This window comes from Sprattus sprattus (genome assembly GCF_963457725.1).
Source record: "Sprattus sprattus genome assembly, chromosome: 20".
Taxonomy (NCBI): domain Eukaryota; kingdom Metazoa; phylum Chordata; class Actinopteri; order Clupeiformes; family Clupeidae; genus Sprattus; species Sprattus sprattus.
Genome location: NC_137918.1, coordinates 1,228,339 through 1,248,545, shown reverse-complemented (window position 1 = coordinate 1,248,545; position 20,207 = coordinate 1,228,339). Strand labels below are relative to the sequence as shown.

Here is a 20,207-nt window from a genome sequence, read left to right as displayed (position 1 = left end):
ACGCGTTTTCGTTGGATAAGGTCAACAGTACGTCTTGCCCAACTCCGCCTTTTCCGATTTGTCACCGGAAACGAATATTAGATGACAGCTAGACAATACAATTGTTTTGTGTATTGTTAGCGACAGACTTAAAGGTCTTCATTGGACCATTTTTACGGCATATGCAATCACGTAAACTTAATTTCGGGTGTCGTTGTTTGTTCGAGGCAGTTGTTTTCGAGGAAAGGATCATTCAGCCATGCTGTCTGACGCAGGTTTGATTCAGACCTCTCTCTACACATAACATCTGCTGGAGACACCATGCAGAACCTCAAAGTAGAACGTAATTTATCAATAATCTTTTGCTTTGGACCAACGCTTCCCATATAGCCATGTTTGCGTCTCTCTGTGCATCAGATTATGGTGGCAACGCGTCCGGTGGTCGGCAACGGGGGAAAAAGCGAGGAGCAGCGGCAGAACCCACGTCAGGAGACAGCCAGCCCATGCGGTCCACTGGCAGACAGAGCAACGTCAGGGTGAAGCGATCCAGCAACAATAGTAACAATCCTACTGGGCAGGTAGCACAAAATGTGTTTCTCTTTTGGTAAATATCAAATGCTTGTCTGCTTTTGCAACATTTGAGTTAATGTTCTTCGGATGTGATGCTGTTTGGCCTATGTGTGCGCGAATATAAGGGTATCTTTGTGAATGTCTGTTTACTACGTTCAAGGCCAAGAGGAAGGCCACAGACACAGACGAAGAGGACGATCAGTCAGAGAAGAAGTACAGGAAATGTGAGAAGGCAGGATGCCCAGCTACCTATCCAGTGTGCTTTGCCAGTGCCTCTGAAAGGTGTCTTTTTTCAGTATCGAGCACCTTCACTCTGATATGGACACTTCAGCCTGGTATTTTGTAGCTGGATTCCTTAACTCCTTTATTGCCTGTTTTTCCAGGTGTGCCAAAAATGGCTACACATCAAGATGGTACCACCTCTCCTGTGGTGAGCATTTCTGCAATGAGTGTTTTGACCACTACTATAGAAGGTGAGAAACACAGGATAGGACAATAATATGTAAGTGGCTAAGGTTCCTCATCCAGTCACTCTTAAATTGATTATCTGAATGCAGAAACATGATACTTGTCAGGCAACAGTGAAAAACAAATCATAATTGTTTCTGTAAACGCAATCGAGTAGCAGTGGAAAAGAGCCTGGGTGATGGTATTTGTTAGAAAAACTTGTTTCCTCTCATAGGAATTCAGTTGCGACAGATCAGTCCATCTTCCTGTTATCTTAAATAGGAAACAGCAACATGCCCAACTTCCAGCATAGTACATCACACTTCTCCATCTTCATCCATCACACTTTGTGTCCTCTGCCTTTCTAGTCACAAAGATGGCTATGAGAAGTACGCATCGTGGAAGAGGGTGTGGACTGGGAATGGTAAAAGTGAACCAAGTCTCAAGGCTTTCATGGCTGACCAGCAACTTCCCTACTGGGTAAGGTCCAGAGACCGACATGTCTGACTATGTACCAGGGGTATAAGCTAACACCCAAGTGACCTTACGTTCATTTTTTTTTTTTCTGGTTTGAACTAGTTTAGTCACTCTGTTCGTGTGGTAACCAGTAGAATTAAACTCATAATTCACAACTCACCAGATTGTCACCAATGTTTTACTGGTGGTGGTGGTGTTGCTCAGATGAAGCATCGACTGAACCACTCACTAATCTGAATTTGTTTTCTGATGTTTGGGGACCATGAGACATTCTAACATGTCTCTAGTATGTGATGCGTGCGGTTTGCACGTCAAGATCTGTAGCAGAAATGACGGGGAACACTTTTGCCCATTATAGAGCGTGGATCTCATTCTGTATTCTCTGTGCTCATCTGCCCCGCAGGTTCAGTGCACAAAGCCAGACTGTGGCAAGTGGAGGCAGCTCACTAAGGAAATCCAGCTCACGCCATCTCTGGTCTCCTCCTACCGCTGCGGACTTAAAGTCAATAATGTCAAGGTAGAAAGATGGCAGCCGTTACAGCGTGACTTTAAAGAATAGAATAGAAAAGCCTTTACTGTCGTTGTTTTTGTATACAAGAAATTTGGAATGTGGAAATGGAAGCGGTCTATAATCTGGCTCATTCTGTATCAGTCATTTGCATGATGTTTAAAGTCTGATAAGAGTTCTCTCTCGGAGACCTTATGATACCGACTGGTTTGCTAAGAGGAGATGTGTGTTTTTGCAACGCAGACTGAAGGACCAGACCAGTGCTCTCTTCCAGAGGACATGGTGAGTGCATGTGAGACTAAGCTGCCAGATCTCTGAGTGCTACTCTATTTAGAGGGTGGTATAGAATTTCATATAGTCGGTAGGTTTGAAGTTTTTACTATAAATACAACACGTAAAGAAATGTGTATTGGCCTTCTCGTTAAATACTACTGGGTATGAGGATAATGAATAAGAATTAAGATTAAGGTAATTATTATGGAGGAAGGATATATAATTAGGATTAACCTGCTTCCTACTGACTAGACTGTTCTGGTGGCTGAACCTGCTTACAATTTTTAAACTTCCTCTTACAGAATACAATTGTTCTTATTATTAATTATTGTTATCTTATTAATGTTTACATTATTATTAATGTTCGTTGTCTTGTTGTCTCTGTGTGTCCAGCGAGTGGCCGGAGTGAGTGACAGCTGGTGGAACTCCATGTTGATCGTGCCCCCACTGCTGAAGGACAGCCCCGCCAACCCTTTCCTCATTGCCTACTACCCCGACTGTGTGGGCATGAGTCCCTCTGCGTCGCCTAGCAACTTTGCCCACGGTGACCTGAGGACAGAACGCAGACGGGTGATCCAACCACAGAGTAAGAGCCAGAACACTTCAGGAGATTAGGAAACTTTCTTCATGGGCTTGTGTTAAACAAACAACACTCAAGACTATGCCCTTGCTTTTGCACTTCACCGAAAACAAATGAGGTGGCTATTATATGGCTCTCATGGAACTGCAATGGGTTTTTTCTCCCTATCTACATAAATAATGTCCCTATTATTAAAAATAACATGTACAAAAACGGGTCTTTTTTTTAACTGTCACTATCTTAGTGAAGAATTATTGGAATTATGAAAAAGAAGAGGCTCTCATATTTTACTAGCTTGTGTAGGACTTCTACACAGAAGTCATTTGTGTGGTAAATGTGTCAGATTTGAATGGTAATGTGCATACAGTTTTGAACCAAAATGTAGATGATTGATTATAGGGAGTGTCTCATTTACGTGAAGAAAAGACCTTTGGCAAAGCCTGGTTAACCGATTGTATATGGTGTCAGTTCCAGGTCTGTGTCCATACTTCCAGCCGTTCTACCAGCCTAACGAATGTGGCAAGGCTCTGTGTGTGCGGCCAGACATGATGGAGCTGGACGAGCTCTACGAGTTTCCAGAATTTTCTCGTGACCCAACCATGTACCTTGCTCTGCGAAACCTCATCCTTGCTGCGTGGCATCGAGAGTGTAAGGTAAGACCTCTGTCTGTGTCAGGATGTCTGTTGATATCAGTCATTGCCCACACGTGTGGTGGTTTCCAACTGCCCAGTCCCTCTGCTGAATAGCATTATCTAAAGACTTTTAACCTATGTTAGTGTTGTGTTTGTGTATTATAAGACTACTGGTTTTATGACTGACCGATTGTGCCCTTTTGTTTATGGGGGTGCATGACAGGAAGCGCTTACACCACAGAAGTGTATCCCCCATGTGACCGTCCGTGGATTGGTGCGTGTGCGCTGCGTGCAGGAGTTGGACAGAGTCCTCCACTTCATGACCCGGAAGGGATTGATTAACACAGGAGTCTTACTGGTGAAGCAGCCCACTCTGCCAGAACAGTACCACCAAGTGAGTGGTGCCAACACTAGGGGTCATCCCAGGGGCATCTCTGAAAACAGGGGGGTCTTGCTGATAACACCGGGTTAACCAGCTCTGTTGTAGGGACCTGTATGTGTCAAAGTGTAGTGACTACTTCTATCACTGGTTCACTTACGTGTTTCTAATGAATTTTTTAGATATAAACAACCAAAGGTGAATAGAAAAGGGTGCACTCACAGTATTTGTGGTACATGTCTCAAATCAGTTCTATTTTAAATCCATGTTTGTTTGTCTGCCACAGAAGAAGAAAGTGCTGGTTATTGGTGCTGGAGCATCAGGATTGGCGGCAGCGCGGCAACTCAAAAACTTTGGCATGCAGGTGATAGCTCCTGGCTTATTTAACTCTACACTTTTCTTGTCCGTTGTTGTCACAATACTCTCAAAACTCAAAGCTAAAATGGTCTGTTAACCACCATACGCTTACCTTTTACTGAGAAGTCTGGCAACTTCTGGACGACTACTTCCTTTTGATCCAGTTTAGGGATGTTAAAAATTCAGTATTGACAAATTTAGCCAGGAACAATGAATCCTATTAAAGCAGCTGTTGTTGCTACACTCCGGATATCCCCCAGAACTATACATCAAAGGAACGATCATCATTTAGGAGAGCATGGATGGACACACACATTGAGGGCATTGCATTGGATTTTCTTTTGAGTAAGTGCTTGGTGAGTCCAAAAGGCTTCATGGTCCTGTGTGCACTCTGAGCAGGTGGTGGTTCTGGAGGCTCAAGACAGGATTGGAGGCCGCGTCTGGGATGACCAGTCACTAGGTGTCACTGTTGGACGAGGAGCACAGATAGTCAATGGCTGTGTCAACAACCCTATTGCCCTCATGTGTGAGCAGGTGAGTTATGGTATATATAGATAGATAGATAGATAGATAGATAGATAGATAGATAGATAGATAACTATCTTTGAGTGTATGTGTGTTATATATATGTACACATCATCTTTAAAATAACAAAAAACAGACAGTTGAATTAAGCCCATACATGTAGTGAAGCTGTTTATCAAGTTACTAAACAAACATGTTTGCTTGGTTTTGTATCCTCTGCTTTCTGTGTGTTTGTGTATATGTACGTGCATACACAGTTAGGTGTTAAAATGCACAAGCTTGGGGACCGATGCGACCTGCTGCAGGAGGGAGGTGGCGCGACAGACCCAGCCATAGACAAGCGCATGGACTTCCACTTCAACGCCATCCTGGACGTGGTCTCTGAATGGAGGAAGGACAAGTCTCAGCACCAGGACGCCCCTCTCGGAGGTATGGGCACAGAGCTCTGGACTAAGGACTCATGTCATTACAGGAGCCCAGTTACAATTATGGAAAATTAGTAAAAATTGAAACATGTTTTCTTGTGACATTATTGTTGTCAGTGGTTACTCTTGAGTATGGATAGAGTCTTGCTGTCATTCCTCTTATACTGTTCCATGCTCTGTATTGCAGTGAACTTTGTATAGTACATTAGATGACAAACATACACTGACATATGGCATAGGGTATTGTTTTTAATGCAATGTTCAAACAGTTCCTCTAGCTACCATTCTGACTCCGCACCAGTTCAAAACTGTATTTTCTGTGTATCTTTTGTTTGTTTGGTGCAAGCAGAGAAGATCCAGGAGGTGTTTAAGACCTTCCTTCAAGAGTCAGGAATCCACTTCAGTGAGCTGGAGGAGAAGGTGTTGCAGTTCCACCTCAGTAACCTTGAGTACGCCTGTGGCAGCACGCTAGATCAGGTGTGCACTTCCTCTCTTCGAGTCAAGCCACCCAGTGTGGTCTGTCGGTGTCAAGCCAATCCGTGTGGTCTGTCAGTGTTGGTGCCCCAAATAGCCCCTCAGTGAAATTCAGATCAGATTATTTTATGCTGTCTTGTAAACGTGCTCTCACTGGCAACAACAACAAAATAATAATAATACATCACATTTAAAATATGGGTGATGTACTTGCATTGATTCACTCAAAGCCTTCAAACCACTTCAGTGAGCTGTGATGCGTGGCCTTCTCTGCAGGTGTCTGCTCGGTCATGGGACCATAATGAGTTCTTTGCCCAGTTCTCTGGGGACCACACCCTGCTGAGGGAAGGCTACTCCTCTGTGCTCCACAAACTGGCCGAAGGACTGGACATTCACCTCAACTCACCGGTCTGTCTGCCTTTTATATTGTTCCTTTACTCAACCCATGTCTTTCTCTTTCTCTTTGACCTGAACTCACCGGTCTGTCTGCCTTTTATATTGTTCCTTTACTCAACCCATCTCTTTCTCTTTCTCTTTGACCTGAACTCACCGGTCTGTCTGCCTTTTATATTGTTCCTTTACTCAACCCATCTCTTTCTCTTTGACCTGAACCTACTGGTCTGTCTGGCTGTGTGTATTGTTCCCTTACTCTGCCTAACTCTTTCTCTTTCACCTTAACTCATCGGTCTGTCAGGCTGTTTATATTGTTCCCTTACTCTGCCTAACTCTTTCCCTCTCACCCTTGTTCTTCCTCCAAACCCCTTTCCCTTCATGCTCACATACGTACTCACAGTAGTAAAGTGTCAGTATTATAGTTTTAGTGGTGAGGAGATAGATGTGGATATTATATGATCTTATTTAAGTATAAGATAAAAATTAAATCTTTCTTTACTGAGGTTTAAATCTGACATTTGTTGCATTGAGTTATGGGGCCTGTATTGTTTATATAATAACTTTTACATAAGAGGATGAACCCTGCTGTTCAACTTAGAAGTAATACAATTTAGGTATAAGGTGATACGTTTTTCAATAATTTGACATTTAAGTCATCTAGCACAGGGCTATTTGTTGTATACTGTATATCGGGTTTGGTTTTCTGACCATTTAGTTTGAGGGTTACAAAGTGACTGACGGTGCCTTTCTCTGCTGCCCTCCCTCAGGTCCAGTCCATTGACTACTTTGGAGATGTAGTCAAGGTCACGACTACCGGTGGCTCTCAGTGGACTGCTCAGAAGGTAAGAGAAATGAAATACAAAAGTAAGTGCTCGTGCCTGTTGGAAGAAAGAGTTCCCCCAGTTTCCGTTATGAAAATGGTTTTGTAGAACAGTTGGTGTGCTGAAAAAATAGGTTGTGGCCATTTTCATTGGAGGGCTATTTTAGTGCCTGTTGGTCTCTTTGATAAATGTTTCTGTGTTGGCACTGTGGACTACAACATGAAAATGAAACTGCCTGCTGCCATTGAGAGTCAAATGGCTTATTTCCAGCGAACAAAATTAGATATTTGTGTTGGCGTGAACTTATCTCTACCCAGAACAGTCTAATGGGTCGTACTCATTCATAGTTTTTGCACCTTCTGCTCCAATATTAGGTCTTGCCAATTTTCTGTGCTCAAAAAAGTTCAGTTATCAGCATCAACATGGGTTGACATGAGTGAATAACCAGAATGTGATGATGACCAGTGTCTGTTAATGTCTCCAGGTGTTGGTGACCGTCCCACTGGCTCTCCTCCAGAAGGGCATCATCCAGTTCTGCCCTACCCTTCCAGAGAGGAAGCTGAAGGCCATTCACAGCCTGGGGGCTGGGGTCATAGAGAAGGTCCATTAACAAGTGTTGAAGTAAATATAGCGGGACTGAATAGCTGGAAATAACAGAAGAGAAAGTGGAAGTAATAGTGGAAAGGCCAAACTCATAACCCATAAAGTTTTTTTACACAGAATGTGATCTGATATTAGTTTGTTATTTTATTTTAAATGCATATCCATTTAAAAAAAATCCCCTCTTCATTGCATGTTTATAAATGATGGCTTTAAAATAGCCTGACCTACCACAGTGAGGGACTTCCAGTTGGCATAGACATTCTACAGAAGTTTCTACATGCATGAATGTCAAGCCACAAAATTACAATTAACTTGGCCTTTGTTGCTTCGTCACATCTCTGACCGCTTTACAAAAGGGGAGATATTGAGGAAGGAGTAGCTATTAGAGAAAAAGACAGCAAATTAAACGAAAAGACTTGGAAATATTAGCTTCCCAGCAGCCTGTAGAGTAGAGTTTTTAGTTTTTGACTCCTTCGCTCTCTTCTCTCACAGATTGCCTTGCAGTTTCCCTATAGATTCTGGGACCGTAAAGTCCAAGGGGCTGACTACTTTGGTCATGTTCCGCCAGTCCCGGAGAACAGGGGGATATTCAGCGTGTTCTACGACATGGACCCGAAGGTGGGAAAATGGCTTTTAGCAGTGAGGCATGCATGATGTCTTAAGACAAGGTCAAAACATGATCAAACTCACATGTGTTGTCCTTCCAATAACTGACAAAAGCAACATTTAAATTCACCCAGCTGAAAAACTAAATCACCAAGCAGATTTTTCCTAAATGGTAAATGGACTGCATCTGTATAGCTTTTCTATTCATAGAGCACTCAAAGCATACTTAAGATTGCCTTGATTACTCGAGCACCATAGACGTCCATAACAGTGAGGGTGAAGGGAAGTGAGGAGAGCAAACAACACACATGGTCCCACTGCTATATGGGCCATTATACCGAATTCGTGTAATATGCAGTCCCTCAACAATAAAAACTATTTACAAAACAATTAGGTATCTAGGCATAGATATTTAATTAGAACATGTTATGGTCTATATAAACCCAATGCATTACATGAGATAGTGATAAGCTAAATGTATACAAAATCATCATTTATAGGGTACTTTCTATTGGGAAGTAGCTGTCCCCAACCCTGACATCTAAATTTCAATGCCTTTAAATAACACTTTTAAATTTTTTTAGATTTTTTTCAATTATTTCATTTCAAAGATCTTTATTATTGGGTTGAAACAGAACTTGGAATATTTAGAATTATTGTGGGTTTAATTTTTAAATCAATTTACTATACTCAAAAAATCATGTCCCTAGTTTTCATGTCACTACCGAAACACAAGAGTTTTAGTCCATTGGCGGAGCCTGTGTTTTAGCCACGACTCTGCATTTTTGACCATGCAGTGACACTGCATCTCTGTCCCACATGGTTGAATGGTAAGTAGCTAAATCCCATAGTTTTTATATAAATGTGTTCCAAAGTCTGAAAATCGACGTGTAACCTTAAGAATTGTCACTACCGAAACGCATGTTTTCTTCAATTAAGTAAACCTTTTGGGGTTTCATGGAAAATCTTATGTTTGTATGTGTGTTCACCTCTTCAAAGATGTGTTTGAAAGCCGTGTGCTTGCTAGAATTCTTTATTTATGCTTAAAGTTAGCTAGAATTGTCACTACCGAAACAGTCACTACCGAAACATATGGAAGTGACCAGATGATTTGGGTAGTGACAAAATGAAATGGTAAGTAGTTCAATCCCATAATTTTTAAATAAATGTGTTGTGTGGACTAAAGGGCGGCCCAGAGCACCTTTTGGATGATTTTGGGAGAAAAATGAACATCCATCCAACAGTGCAGTCACTACCGAAACAGTGCAGTCACTACCGAAACAGATAAATTGAACTTGAAAATTTGGTAAAAAATTCATTTCTATGGATTTCATTGTGAAAACCTTCAAGAAATATTTGTAAAAATACACTTTAGAAAAGGGAAGGAAACACAATCTGAACAGGTCAATAATAATACTTTTTTACTATAGTAAATGTGATGTTTCGGTAGTGACAATTTTTGGAAGAGGAAAAACATTCCGACACATTCTGAAAATACAATATAAAACTTGACTGTTCTTTTACTAGATATGTGTACTTTAGATATGGTACAATATGCATACGGACAAAGTTTTGGGAATAAACCATAAAAAAATTCAAAATATATCCGACATGACTTTGCATCAATTCGGTAGAATGGCCCATATAGGCCTACTTGTACTTGTATGCACCTTCACTGCAAAGTATATTTGTTTAAAAAAAAAAAAAAATAGATGTAGTCTTTAAAGCCTCATATTTGGTGTCACCTCAGCAGGCAGAAAAGTAAATGGAAATTTGACTGCACTGTGTGTGTGTGCGCGCGCGTGTGTGTAGGGTAAACAAAGCGTGCTGATGTCAGTCCTCACTGGAGAGGCGCTGGCCACTGTCAGAGACCTGGAGGACAAAGAGGTGGCCGACATGTGCCTGAGGGTCCTGAGAGAACTTTTCCAGGATCAGGTAAAGACCCCAGCGTCTGTGTTTGTTAAAGTGTATTCATTCTGAGCTTTATTTTCTTTACTATACTATATTAGCCTGACGATGTCATACTCTAGTCAGTAATTCTAGTCAGAATATGAGTGTGAAACTGAACCATTGGGCTGTGATTATGGGGAGGTTTCAACGAACCAGGAAAGAAAATTCCTCTTCGCTGAATTGGATACCTAGAACCAATCAGAGCAACGTAGTATTACCATCTGATAGATTAAACTTTTACCTGATCCCGTAGGAAGGACGGCAAAAACATATTTTCAATCGACAAATGCCTTGATCGCGTTTCTCTGTTCCTCTTTCAAAATGAATGCGCTGTCAATATCTGTTGAGATATGCCTGCTCACGTTACTTAATTAGCACTCAAGGCTAGAAGCTACCATTTGTTTCAATGTTTTTTTTGTCTACGCGTTAGCATAACCTATCAATAATGGTCTAGAGTGCTTCAGTTAAGACCTACAATCCTAGGCAACATTCGTGTTGCACATACACAACTAACCGAGTCAATGTAGACATAAAAAAAGTCGTGTAGATAGCTTAAATCATATAAAATATGTCCCACTAAGCTCCCGAGACGGCGCCATCTTTGTTCGATGTATATTCTATCTATCTAATCAACTCAAGCGTTGGTTGGTCATCTGTCCATCAATGTATAAAGCCCGCCCTTACAATTTGATTGTTCAGAACACTTTTCTGAGACGTTTAATCTCTCCCAACTAGCTCAATTCCAGACTGAATCTCCCAGACCAAAAATGTTGTGGGCGGAGTTCAGGCTGGTATCCAGGCTAATACTATATGTGATAATATTAATATGGCTTGTCCATTATTATTTATATGCTTTGTACGCGGTTGTTGTCCCCAGGAGGTTCCAGATTACCAGAAGTTCTTTGTGACCCACTGGAGTCAAGACGCCTGGGCGCAGATGTCCTACAGCTTCGTAAAGACGGGGGGCAGTGGCGAGGCCTACGACATCATCGCGGAGGACGTCCAGGGGAAAGTGTTCTTTGCTGGCGAGGTGAGGCTTCTCAGGGGCTTTCCCTCAGGTGTTTTTTACCTCCACAAGAGAGATGTGAGGTCAGGCCACTGAACTGAGCTCCACAGCATGTCATAAGTGGGGAAAATGCATGCCAATTGAAATGAACTGTTTATTGCTTGAATGAAGTATTTGTGCGCAAACTCCTTTACTAAGCTTTTCTGAGTGTGTACCACAAACCAGCAGTTTTTTTTGTCCCAGTCATTATCCAGGTTAACCTGACACTATACATTGCTGTCACCAGAACAGCCTGAATAAGGTTCTCCATGCGTATTTGCAGAACTTCCTGTTAAATCAGTAATGTTGGGCAAAAATAGCAGTTCAACTTCTCTCACAGTATTTATATCAGGCAACTGTAGTCGCTCGTCTACACCTCAGGACGTTTTGGTCAGTGCTTTCACAATATTGATAGATACTTTTAAAGCAGCTTTTTGAATGTGGCATAGACAGACAGACAGACAGACAGACAGACAGACAGACAGACAGACAGACAGACAGACAGACAGACAGACAGACAGACAGACAGACAGACAGACAGACAGACAGACAGACAGACAGACAGACAGACAGACAGACACCATTGGTTAAACCAGATTTAATGTATCTGTAGAAAATTGACACATTTATGTGGTCTGCATCCATGATTAATTCCCAACACACGAAGACACTACAGTTTTGTTTCCTTCTTTACAAAGTGTCTTATTTATTTATATTTATTCATATGGCCTACAGATTATTTAGAAATCCTAAAAGACTTCCCTGTTCTGTCCTGTGCTCTTCAGGCCACCAACAGGCACTTTCCCCAGACCGTGACTGGAGCCTATCTCAGTGGGGTTCGAGAGGCCAGTAAAATCACTGTGCTCTGACGGGCTCTCAGGGAGAACAGTAGCGATGCGTCAACCTCCATCTGAATGTTCTACTGTGCATTCTGGTTCTTTCCATGGAGAACGCTAGTGAAGCGAGAAGACTGACGGTTCTGACCCACAATAACATTGGTTGTGTACGGAGTGATTGAGTGGTGACGTTTTTAAGGTAGCCACTCTTTTATGTTCTCATTTTGATGATGTCTGGTTACTCGGCTCTGGAAGGTGAAGTAGCACTTATTGTGTCATATTCAGTGCAATTACACAAACATGGCTCTATAGGACTGAGTCAGTACAGTGGGATATTCTGTTTTCAGTGATAGAGAGAGAACATGCTTTTGTTCAAGACTGCTCTATTGGACTGAGTCGGTACAGTGGGATATTCTGTTTTTCAGTGATAGAGAGAGAACATGCTTTTGTTTAGATATGTAGGTAATGCAAGGCAAAAAACAAATCCACAAATTAAAGGCTTGTCCAACTTTCTAATTTATCATATATCATGACTGATGTACATATAAAGATTTACTTTATGAGTTTGTACCTATTTATGATCCTTTGTAATACACTGTATAACAAGAATAATGCACATTACCAAAATATATCATGTCTTTCTTTCCAACTTTCCTTTGTGTGTATTTGTCATTTTTAAATGTCATGCACTATTACACAGCAGACACCTACCATAGATACATTTAACTGACAAGTCGTTTTATTCTGCTCAGAAAAAAATCATTTTACATAATACATTAAAATACTGAATTGACTGTCAGTCTTACAATATTGATTTATATAATTACAATATACAATTAATGTAAATATTCATGATCTACAAACACAGTATATAGGCATAAGATCAAACTGAGCCGACCTGTCAGCCGTATCTAAGCACTATGAATGGTTACATGGTTTCCCCACATTTAGTGAATGCCTTAATAAAAGTAAATGTTAGGTGAAAATTCACTCAAGTTACATCAGGACTCGTCGGGCTCACTCATGTCTTGGCAGACAAAAGAGAGGCACGGGCCCATTCTCAGAGAGAGACAGCACAGTCAGCACTTAAGAATCAAATTTATACAGAATCAGAAAATTCATGTTTCAGCTAACAAAGGCATATGATTAACACCCATTCATGCTTGATTAAAGTTATAGTTTCATATTTCCCTATCAGTTGGCCTCTGGAATCACTTAAAAAAAAAATATAATAACACACAGATACACATGCAAATTTGCAGGGCCTAATTTGACAGCAGTTAAATCACCTGTTAATCATGACAGATGACATGGACTGAAAGGTCTTTTTCCTGCTATCTCCCACACCACCCTCACTGGTCTGTCAATCAAACCGCATCATGTGCCACCCTTCCAAATATAACGCGTTCCCAGATGCATCATCTCCCGAACAGGAAGGTCTGGACTGGGCTGGATATGTTGAGCAGCCGTGGGAGCGGAGGCCATATCAAGAAGGCGCCCAGACACAGTAATGAGGAACTCTGAAACAGGCTGGCTTGATCTGCTCATTCTGTTCAGTCTCCTCACCAGGGGCATCACAGGTAGGATATCTGACAAAAACAACAAAAAAACGTAGTCCTTAGTTATAGGGCTGAACAGACTGCCACAACTATGCGCAATTAAACTGACAAATTTAGGAACTTTATTTCAAGTTTTCAGTTTAACTTTCTTTACAATATGTGTGGTTGTTTTCTTCACCATATAATATTAAGTTTTCAAGTGAATTGTTTTTAGAGTAATACATTATGGTTTACAGTGGCAATTGTCCTTATAGGGAACGACTGGATATCGCCTAAAATTCTTTTTATAACATTTTATTTGGATAGTCCACCTACAGAGACTTTACAGATGGTTTCTTTAAATTTAAGTTCGGTCTATCTTATTTTTCACTGAACATCACCTTAACCAAAGCAACCTTTACCATCCTTCTTATTGCTCACTGAACATCACCTTACCCATAACCTTAACAATAAATTGCAGTAAAACCGAGTTATAAAGATAGTTTGTTTATAATATGAGCATCTGTAGATAGTCTATAGGGGACCATCCAAATGGAGTGTGACTATTCTTTCTGCACGGTGTGCTGTAATTTACAGTTGATGTCAAAGAGATACTATGTGCCTGTGCTAGAATTGAATTTGTCATTTTTTTTCGCCACCTCAGTCAGAAGGTTCTCTGTTCCTGAGGAACACTTCCTGTTACTGCACTGCGACAGCAATGCAGACGACCCGAATATTGAGTGGACGAATGGGAAAGGGGAAATCATTGCCCTGCAAAATGGAGCTGCAGTGTCTTACCTCAACCAGAATAAGTATCACATATCCGACGGTTACCTACAGATTAAGGAGCTGGAGCTCTCTGATGCTGGAGAGTATTTCTGTAACGGTCACCTGGAGGCCGAGGTGGAGGTGCTGAGAGGTACAGAGAAACATCCAAGGCTTTATGAGATACATTTGCTGCTTTTTGGTCAATTAACTTATCAATATAAATATATATATATATGTCTGTGGCCACAACAGGAATTTACAATGTTTTCAGTTTGCAATTCAAATTCTGATTCTGATTTTGAAACCCTTTCTGGGCAAACAGTGCAAAACCAGCTGTGGAAATTATAGTTGTTAACTATTAAATATAGTTAACCTTGAGCTTTGGAAGTAACAGACTTAACAGACGAAGTGTAGGACTATGTTCAGATGCCAGATTAGATGAATGGAAATCAGTGATGGTGGAAATTCAATATATACATGCCTTTAATTTGCATTTTAACATGTGTTTATTGTTATGTGGATGTGCTGACCATGCAGGTCAAGTCTTTTCCATATCAGAAGGAAGGACCCTGTTGATCCCTTGTGAAAGTGACCGTAAGCAGGTTTGGTCCTTCAAGAAAGAGAAAAGCTTGCGTCGGGTGACCATCTTCACCTTATTCAAGAATGGAACAATAATCAGAGAGAGGGACGACCCGCAGGGACGGTTTGTCCTCCATCGCCAGGCTCTTGAGATAGTCCGTCTGGAGCTAGAGGATTCTGGGAAGTACATGTGCAACAGCAACCTGGTTGCCAAGGTCACCGTGATAAAGGGTGAGGACCTTCTAAGGAACTTCTGTTTTGTCTCCCAACTCTTTCAGGAAGAGCATGCTAGTTTGCCTGTGTAGCAAATAGCTAATGAGGCTTAGGGAAGACGAACCAACTATTCATCAAAGGGGTTTATACAGACAAGACCAAGAACCCTTTGTGGTTCAAGATTGCAGTTTCAGGACTAGGTAAGCTTGTATAGAAGAAGAGGAAGTTGTTAACTTGTGGAGGTTGAGTGTTGATTTAGTATAGCAGCCTTAAGGTTTAGGTCGATTGTGTTGCTTGGTTAATTAGAAAATAAAACAGTATAAATCACAGTATCCCACACACTGTGTACCCCAATCCTGGCATGGTTTTCATTTGTTTTTTTCTTCGCAGCCCATCAGGATCAGTTTAACCAAACCACAACAGTAGTAATGGATACATTTGTTACAGGTAATTTAGCTGATGAACTTGTCAATTTTTTGGTTAAAACTACAGTTTAGGAACAACAAGAATGTCTGTTATCAGTTTAATTTGCTCTCGGCATAGCCTACTCAAGATGCAGTGGATGCAGATGTCATCCCCTTATCATGACCCCAGCACAGAACAAAGAAAATACTAACTTGCATCAAGTAGGAAACACAGTAAGGGAAAAGTTATTTCATATGGATCTAGTTAAAGCTGGTGCAGAAGTGAATTAGTGTGATTCAATTATTGAGGGTAAAGTACTATAAAAGTTATGATCTGACAGAATTCGTCCCTTCTTTGCAGATTCACCAGAAATACGTGTAACAAGTCCTATATTTCAGAAAGGTGGGCTCATATACTTTTGCAAAATTATATGGATGTATGAGGTATGTCAGCCATGTATCTTAATTGTTTTATATTTCCCTGTTAGTGGCTGTCGTTGCAGTTATCGGACTATGCATGCTAGTGTCATCCGTTTTTCTGGTGTCCCTCATTTTGTGCCAGAGAAAGAGGAAGAGGAAAAGAAAGAACAAAAAGAACGGCAGATTAACAGGTGAGGGGTAGAACTGCTGTGCCAGTACTTTGATTTTTAGTCCACAGATTGAACAGTTTGATAGATACTTCTAAGAGCCATCTTGTGTTTCAAACCTTCTTCTGTTGACATAGGGACAGGACATGAAGAAACTGAGCTGCAACTTCAGGGGCTGTCCACTAGGGGTAACATTGCCGATTTTTGGTTGACGATATCATATACTACGATATCATATACTATCATATACTTAATTTGTCAAATAGCTCAGTGCCATTTAATGTGCCAGGAAAATGTTAAAGAGTTTTACAACTGTTATATTCCAGTTATAGTCAAATTAATTCAGCACATTGTAAGATGTGACCAGTGGATATCATCTTGATGCTCTCTGCCCCACAGGTTCACCAAAGACACACAGAGAGCAAGGCCAGGTAAGCACCTTACTTTAAACATTCCAGGTGTATTAAATGGCCATTAATGCTGGATGCCAGCACATAGTGAGCACATTTGACCCATCAGTAAGTCCACTACCACGGCCCGTGACAGAAAATAATTTTGGGCCTCACATACCTACGTATAAGCAGGTGAGCTGGAGGCAAGACAACAAATGATAAAAACAAACAGTGTTGGTATGATGGCTAGTGGTTAATACATACTGTATATATACTGTTTATATGTGTGTGTACATATATAGACATTATGCTTGAAGGGCTGTGATTTACAGGTCATTGTCTCACCCATTACAAGATTTCCTTTACACAAAATTCAATATTTGAATTGCACGTGATGTCAAAAAGGAGAAATTCAACATTGGTGTATATGTGATATTGCATAATGAAACCTGCACACTCGAGTCATACACACTTTAATTTCTATATCATGGTGTCATTCTTATACTGTACTGTAGATACTGTATTTAGTACTCAATGCAGTATCCAAATTTGTGAAAGTACACCAAAATAGTTTATTTTACATAATGTAATGACTAGATTTGAGGATTGACTGAAGACTGGAGAATAAAGAGTGTGTTTGCTTGTGTGTGTGTTTGTGTGCATGTGTGTGCCCGTGTGTGTGTGTGTGTGTGTGTGTGTGGACAGAGTCTGCCAGCGGAGGGAAGGGAGCTCCACTATGCATCACTGGGTCGGCAGAACTGGCTGGAAAGAGGACGAATGCAAGACAACGATCCCCAGGTCATCTATTCTACTGTTGCCATGGCAATTAATCCAACTTCCGAATAGATTCTGTGTTCAAGTTTTGTTTACTTCCTGTGTGCCCTGCTGACACACACACACACACACACACACACACATACACACACATGTACAGATTTCCATGATAAGATGTGAGCATGACGTATAATAAAAAATAATACAAAAATGCCTGTACACTGATCAGCCTGAGTATCACTTTTATTTCAAAAGAAAATTTGCTGGAAAGCGTGTAGTCTGGAGAGAAGTTCAGTACACATTACATGCTAAGGCTAAGCTATCTGCTACAGGTATATCATCGTCAATAATTGTCAGATAAACTCTCTCTCTCTTTGTCATACACACACACATGGGCACAGATCATAGACACATTGAGAGGTTTTCAGCTTGTGAAAAAGTTTTTCGGTTATTGCTATTTGCTACAGGCATGTTTGACTTGGCTGCACATATTGACTTGGCTCACTCGCTCACTCGGCTCACCCGGCTCACTCACTCAGTCACACACACACACACACACACACACACACACACACACACACACAAAATCATTCCATGTCTATCTTGTTAGTTACTTAGCATTATTGGTGAAATATTTACAAATAAGAAACAATGTAACAATATTACATCACGTAGTCTCCTCTAAAGGCACAAGCAAATGAAACTGCTCAATCATCAGAGACACATTCAGCGAATAAGGCCACTGGCATTGGCAGGAGAACGATGAGCCACTGTGGCGTAGGTCACATCTGGGGGTCGATGGAGTTTTTTCTGATCATTGATGCCTTGGCATCTCAGACTGGTATACTGCACATCAACACTCTGAAACAAAACAGCAGAAGGTAGAAATAGTTTTGGGAGGATCTTTTTTCAGTTGTTTTGGTTGTTCTTATGTTGTACTGTGTGTGTGTGTGTGTGTGTGTGTGTGTGTGTGTGTGTGTGTGTGTGTGTGTGTGTGTGTGTGTGTGTGTGTGTGTGTGTGTGTGTGTGTGTGTGTGTTTGTGTGTGTTTGTGTGTGTGTTTATGTCCATTACCTTAAGACCATCTGTTCCTGTATTGTCGATGCTGCGTTTCACTGATTTGAACATGACAGAAACATAGAAGGAAATACATTATTCATTGAAAGAAATATGAAAAAGAAAATAAGTACATTTTAAATTGCACGACACAAAAGTGTGAATGCCAATAATAGCTTCATTGATTGAACAATTTTACAGCCATTTGATACATTTCTAAAGAAAGAATTGTACCCGAATTTAACAGAACCTTGAAGAGCCCCTCTTTTGGCAAAGGCCACATCAGTCCAAGAGTATTGCCATTTTAATGTCAGATTATTTTACTCTTACTAACTGGTTGCTATATTACCTCCAAATCTCATTAAATCTCATATAGGCTTAGAGGAAAATTACCAATGAAAAAATACAAGTGCATTCAATTCAATTTGTATTTTGAAAAGTGTTCCATAACTGACCTCGGTAACAGCTTATGAAGAAGGTGACCAGAGCCCCCAGGAAGGCTGAGGCGAGTCCTACGCCAGCAAGGAGGGACCAGCCGAGTGTAGACCCCTGCTCTCCAGCTCCTGCCTCACCTCAAACACAAAACCACACCACAACACTTACGCCCCTCTCTGCGATCACCAGAAATCAGAACTGGGCTTGGTTGGTGCTGTAGCATCAGGTCTCCAGTTTCAGAGGTCCAAACAGTGAAGCTGTCCAGAGACCTGCTGCTTCACTATTAGCAGATACAGTATATATTTTATATGATTGCGAATGCACAATTTTACAATGGTGAAAGGGATATTCAGTGGTAATCAACTAATAGAGAAAAAATAAGAACATTTTGGTATGTTATAGACCGGCAGCTAATGGGCACATACTGTACCAGGCCAATCAAATCGTCTTTTGTCATTCGTCAGTCGCTCGGATTGGTTGTAGCGCCATTCCTATTGCGTGGCATTGCGTGCAGAGGCAACTTAACAGACAACCGTTAATCCCGCCCACACTGAAAATCGTGTTGTCCCAGACCCTTGTACAGCTTCTTGCTGTACAGGTTTGGCTTGCGAGGCTAAAGGCCTATACCATTGGGATCAAAATATGAGCAAAACAATAGTGGGTGGTTGTCTACACAGCATCACTACTTGGTCTGAATAACTGGTGTCCCAACATTTCAGCACTGACCAAATTTTTTACAATATCAGGAATGTATTACATTATCAGGTTCTGCAAAATTGAGGCTAACCTGATAATGTAATAACTTCCAATTAATGTAACATTTTATTACATTATTGGTATGGCGATTGTTACATTATTGGGAATGCACTTTATTACATTATTGGGATATTATTACATTATCAGGTTTTATTACATCTTTTAGGGACTTATGAGGGATTTTTTTATTACATTATCAGGGTTATTACGTTATCAGGAAATTATTACATTATCAGGTTCTACAGGGCTGTTTGTGAGAATGGTGCGTGCCTCAGTGGTAACATTTAAAAAATATATATACATAGTTTCGAAAAGTGAAACGACTCAGATAAAGCAGTTTCAGTTTGCTAGAAAAGGAAGTTTCACACTGAGCTTACAGCAAAGCCAAGGCATGTCCAGAGAGGACACATATATTTCTGATATATTTCCTTTCATACATTTTTTAGTTTTGGTAGTTGTATACGGCTCTACATGTAAAGTGCCAAATTCTGTTTTGGTTGTATGCAAGGTCTCACAATGCATTCTGCTTCATATCTACTTATGTCAGCAATAATGCATGAATCACATTTTTTTGTGTCTGATGACCAGGGCTATTCGGTCAGCTTTTTACCATTGATGATTACCAACACAGTTTATTTTTGCTAATATGAACTGATGAGAGAATACATGCCAGATTTTCAACAAGCACAAAGATAACATTCAGTAAAATTGTTTACTAACCTGTGAATGACAATCTGAAGCTTGCCTTGACAATCAGGGTTATGGCTCCTCTTCGGGCCATACAATGGTACACCCCCAAATCAGACGTTTTCACTCCGGTAATAAC

General features: G+C 40.8%; 1 protein-coding gene across 5 annotated transcripts; it reads left to right on the top strand.

Moving 5' to 3' along the window:
* Positions 1–122: 122 nt before the first annotated feature.
* On the top strand, positions 123–12,500 carry kdm1b (lysine demethylase 1B). Of its 5 annotated transcripts, XM_080859335.1 has the most exons (21): positions 123–254; positions 397–557; positions 710–831; positions 933–1,022; positions 1,365–1,476; positions 1,877–1,990; positions 2,225–2,263; positions 2,648–2,840; positions 3,303–3,487; positions 3,690–3,860; positions 4,132–4,209; positions 4,602–4,736; positions 4,985–5,156; positions 5,502–5,629; positions 5,903–6,034; positions 6,787–6,861; positions 7,325–7,441; positions 7,936–8,061; positions 9,862–9,984; positions 10,877–11,029; positions 11,830–12,500. In XM_080859335.1, exons 1-21 carry the CDS (start codon positions 239–241, stop codon positions 11,911–11,913), a joined length of 2,526 nt encoding a protein of 841 aa, XP_080715461.1. In that variant the 5' UTR covers positions 123–238; the 3' UTR covers positions 11,914–12,500. The 5 variants fall into 5 exon arrangements, with proteins under 5 accessions (XP_080715461.1, XP_080715460.1, XP_080715459.1 ...); XM_080859334.1 differs by lacking the exon at positions 123–254 and having other exon boundaries at positions 286–557; positions 3,309–3,487; XM_080859333.1 differs by lacking the exon at positions 123–254 and having other exon boundaries at positions 286–557.
* The last annotated feature ends 7,707 nt before the right edge of the window (positions 12,501–20,207 follow it).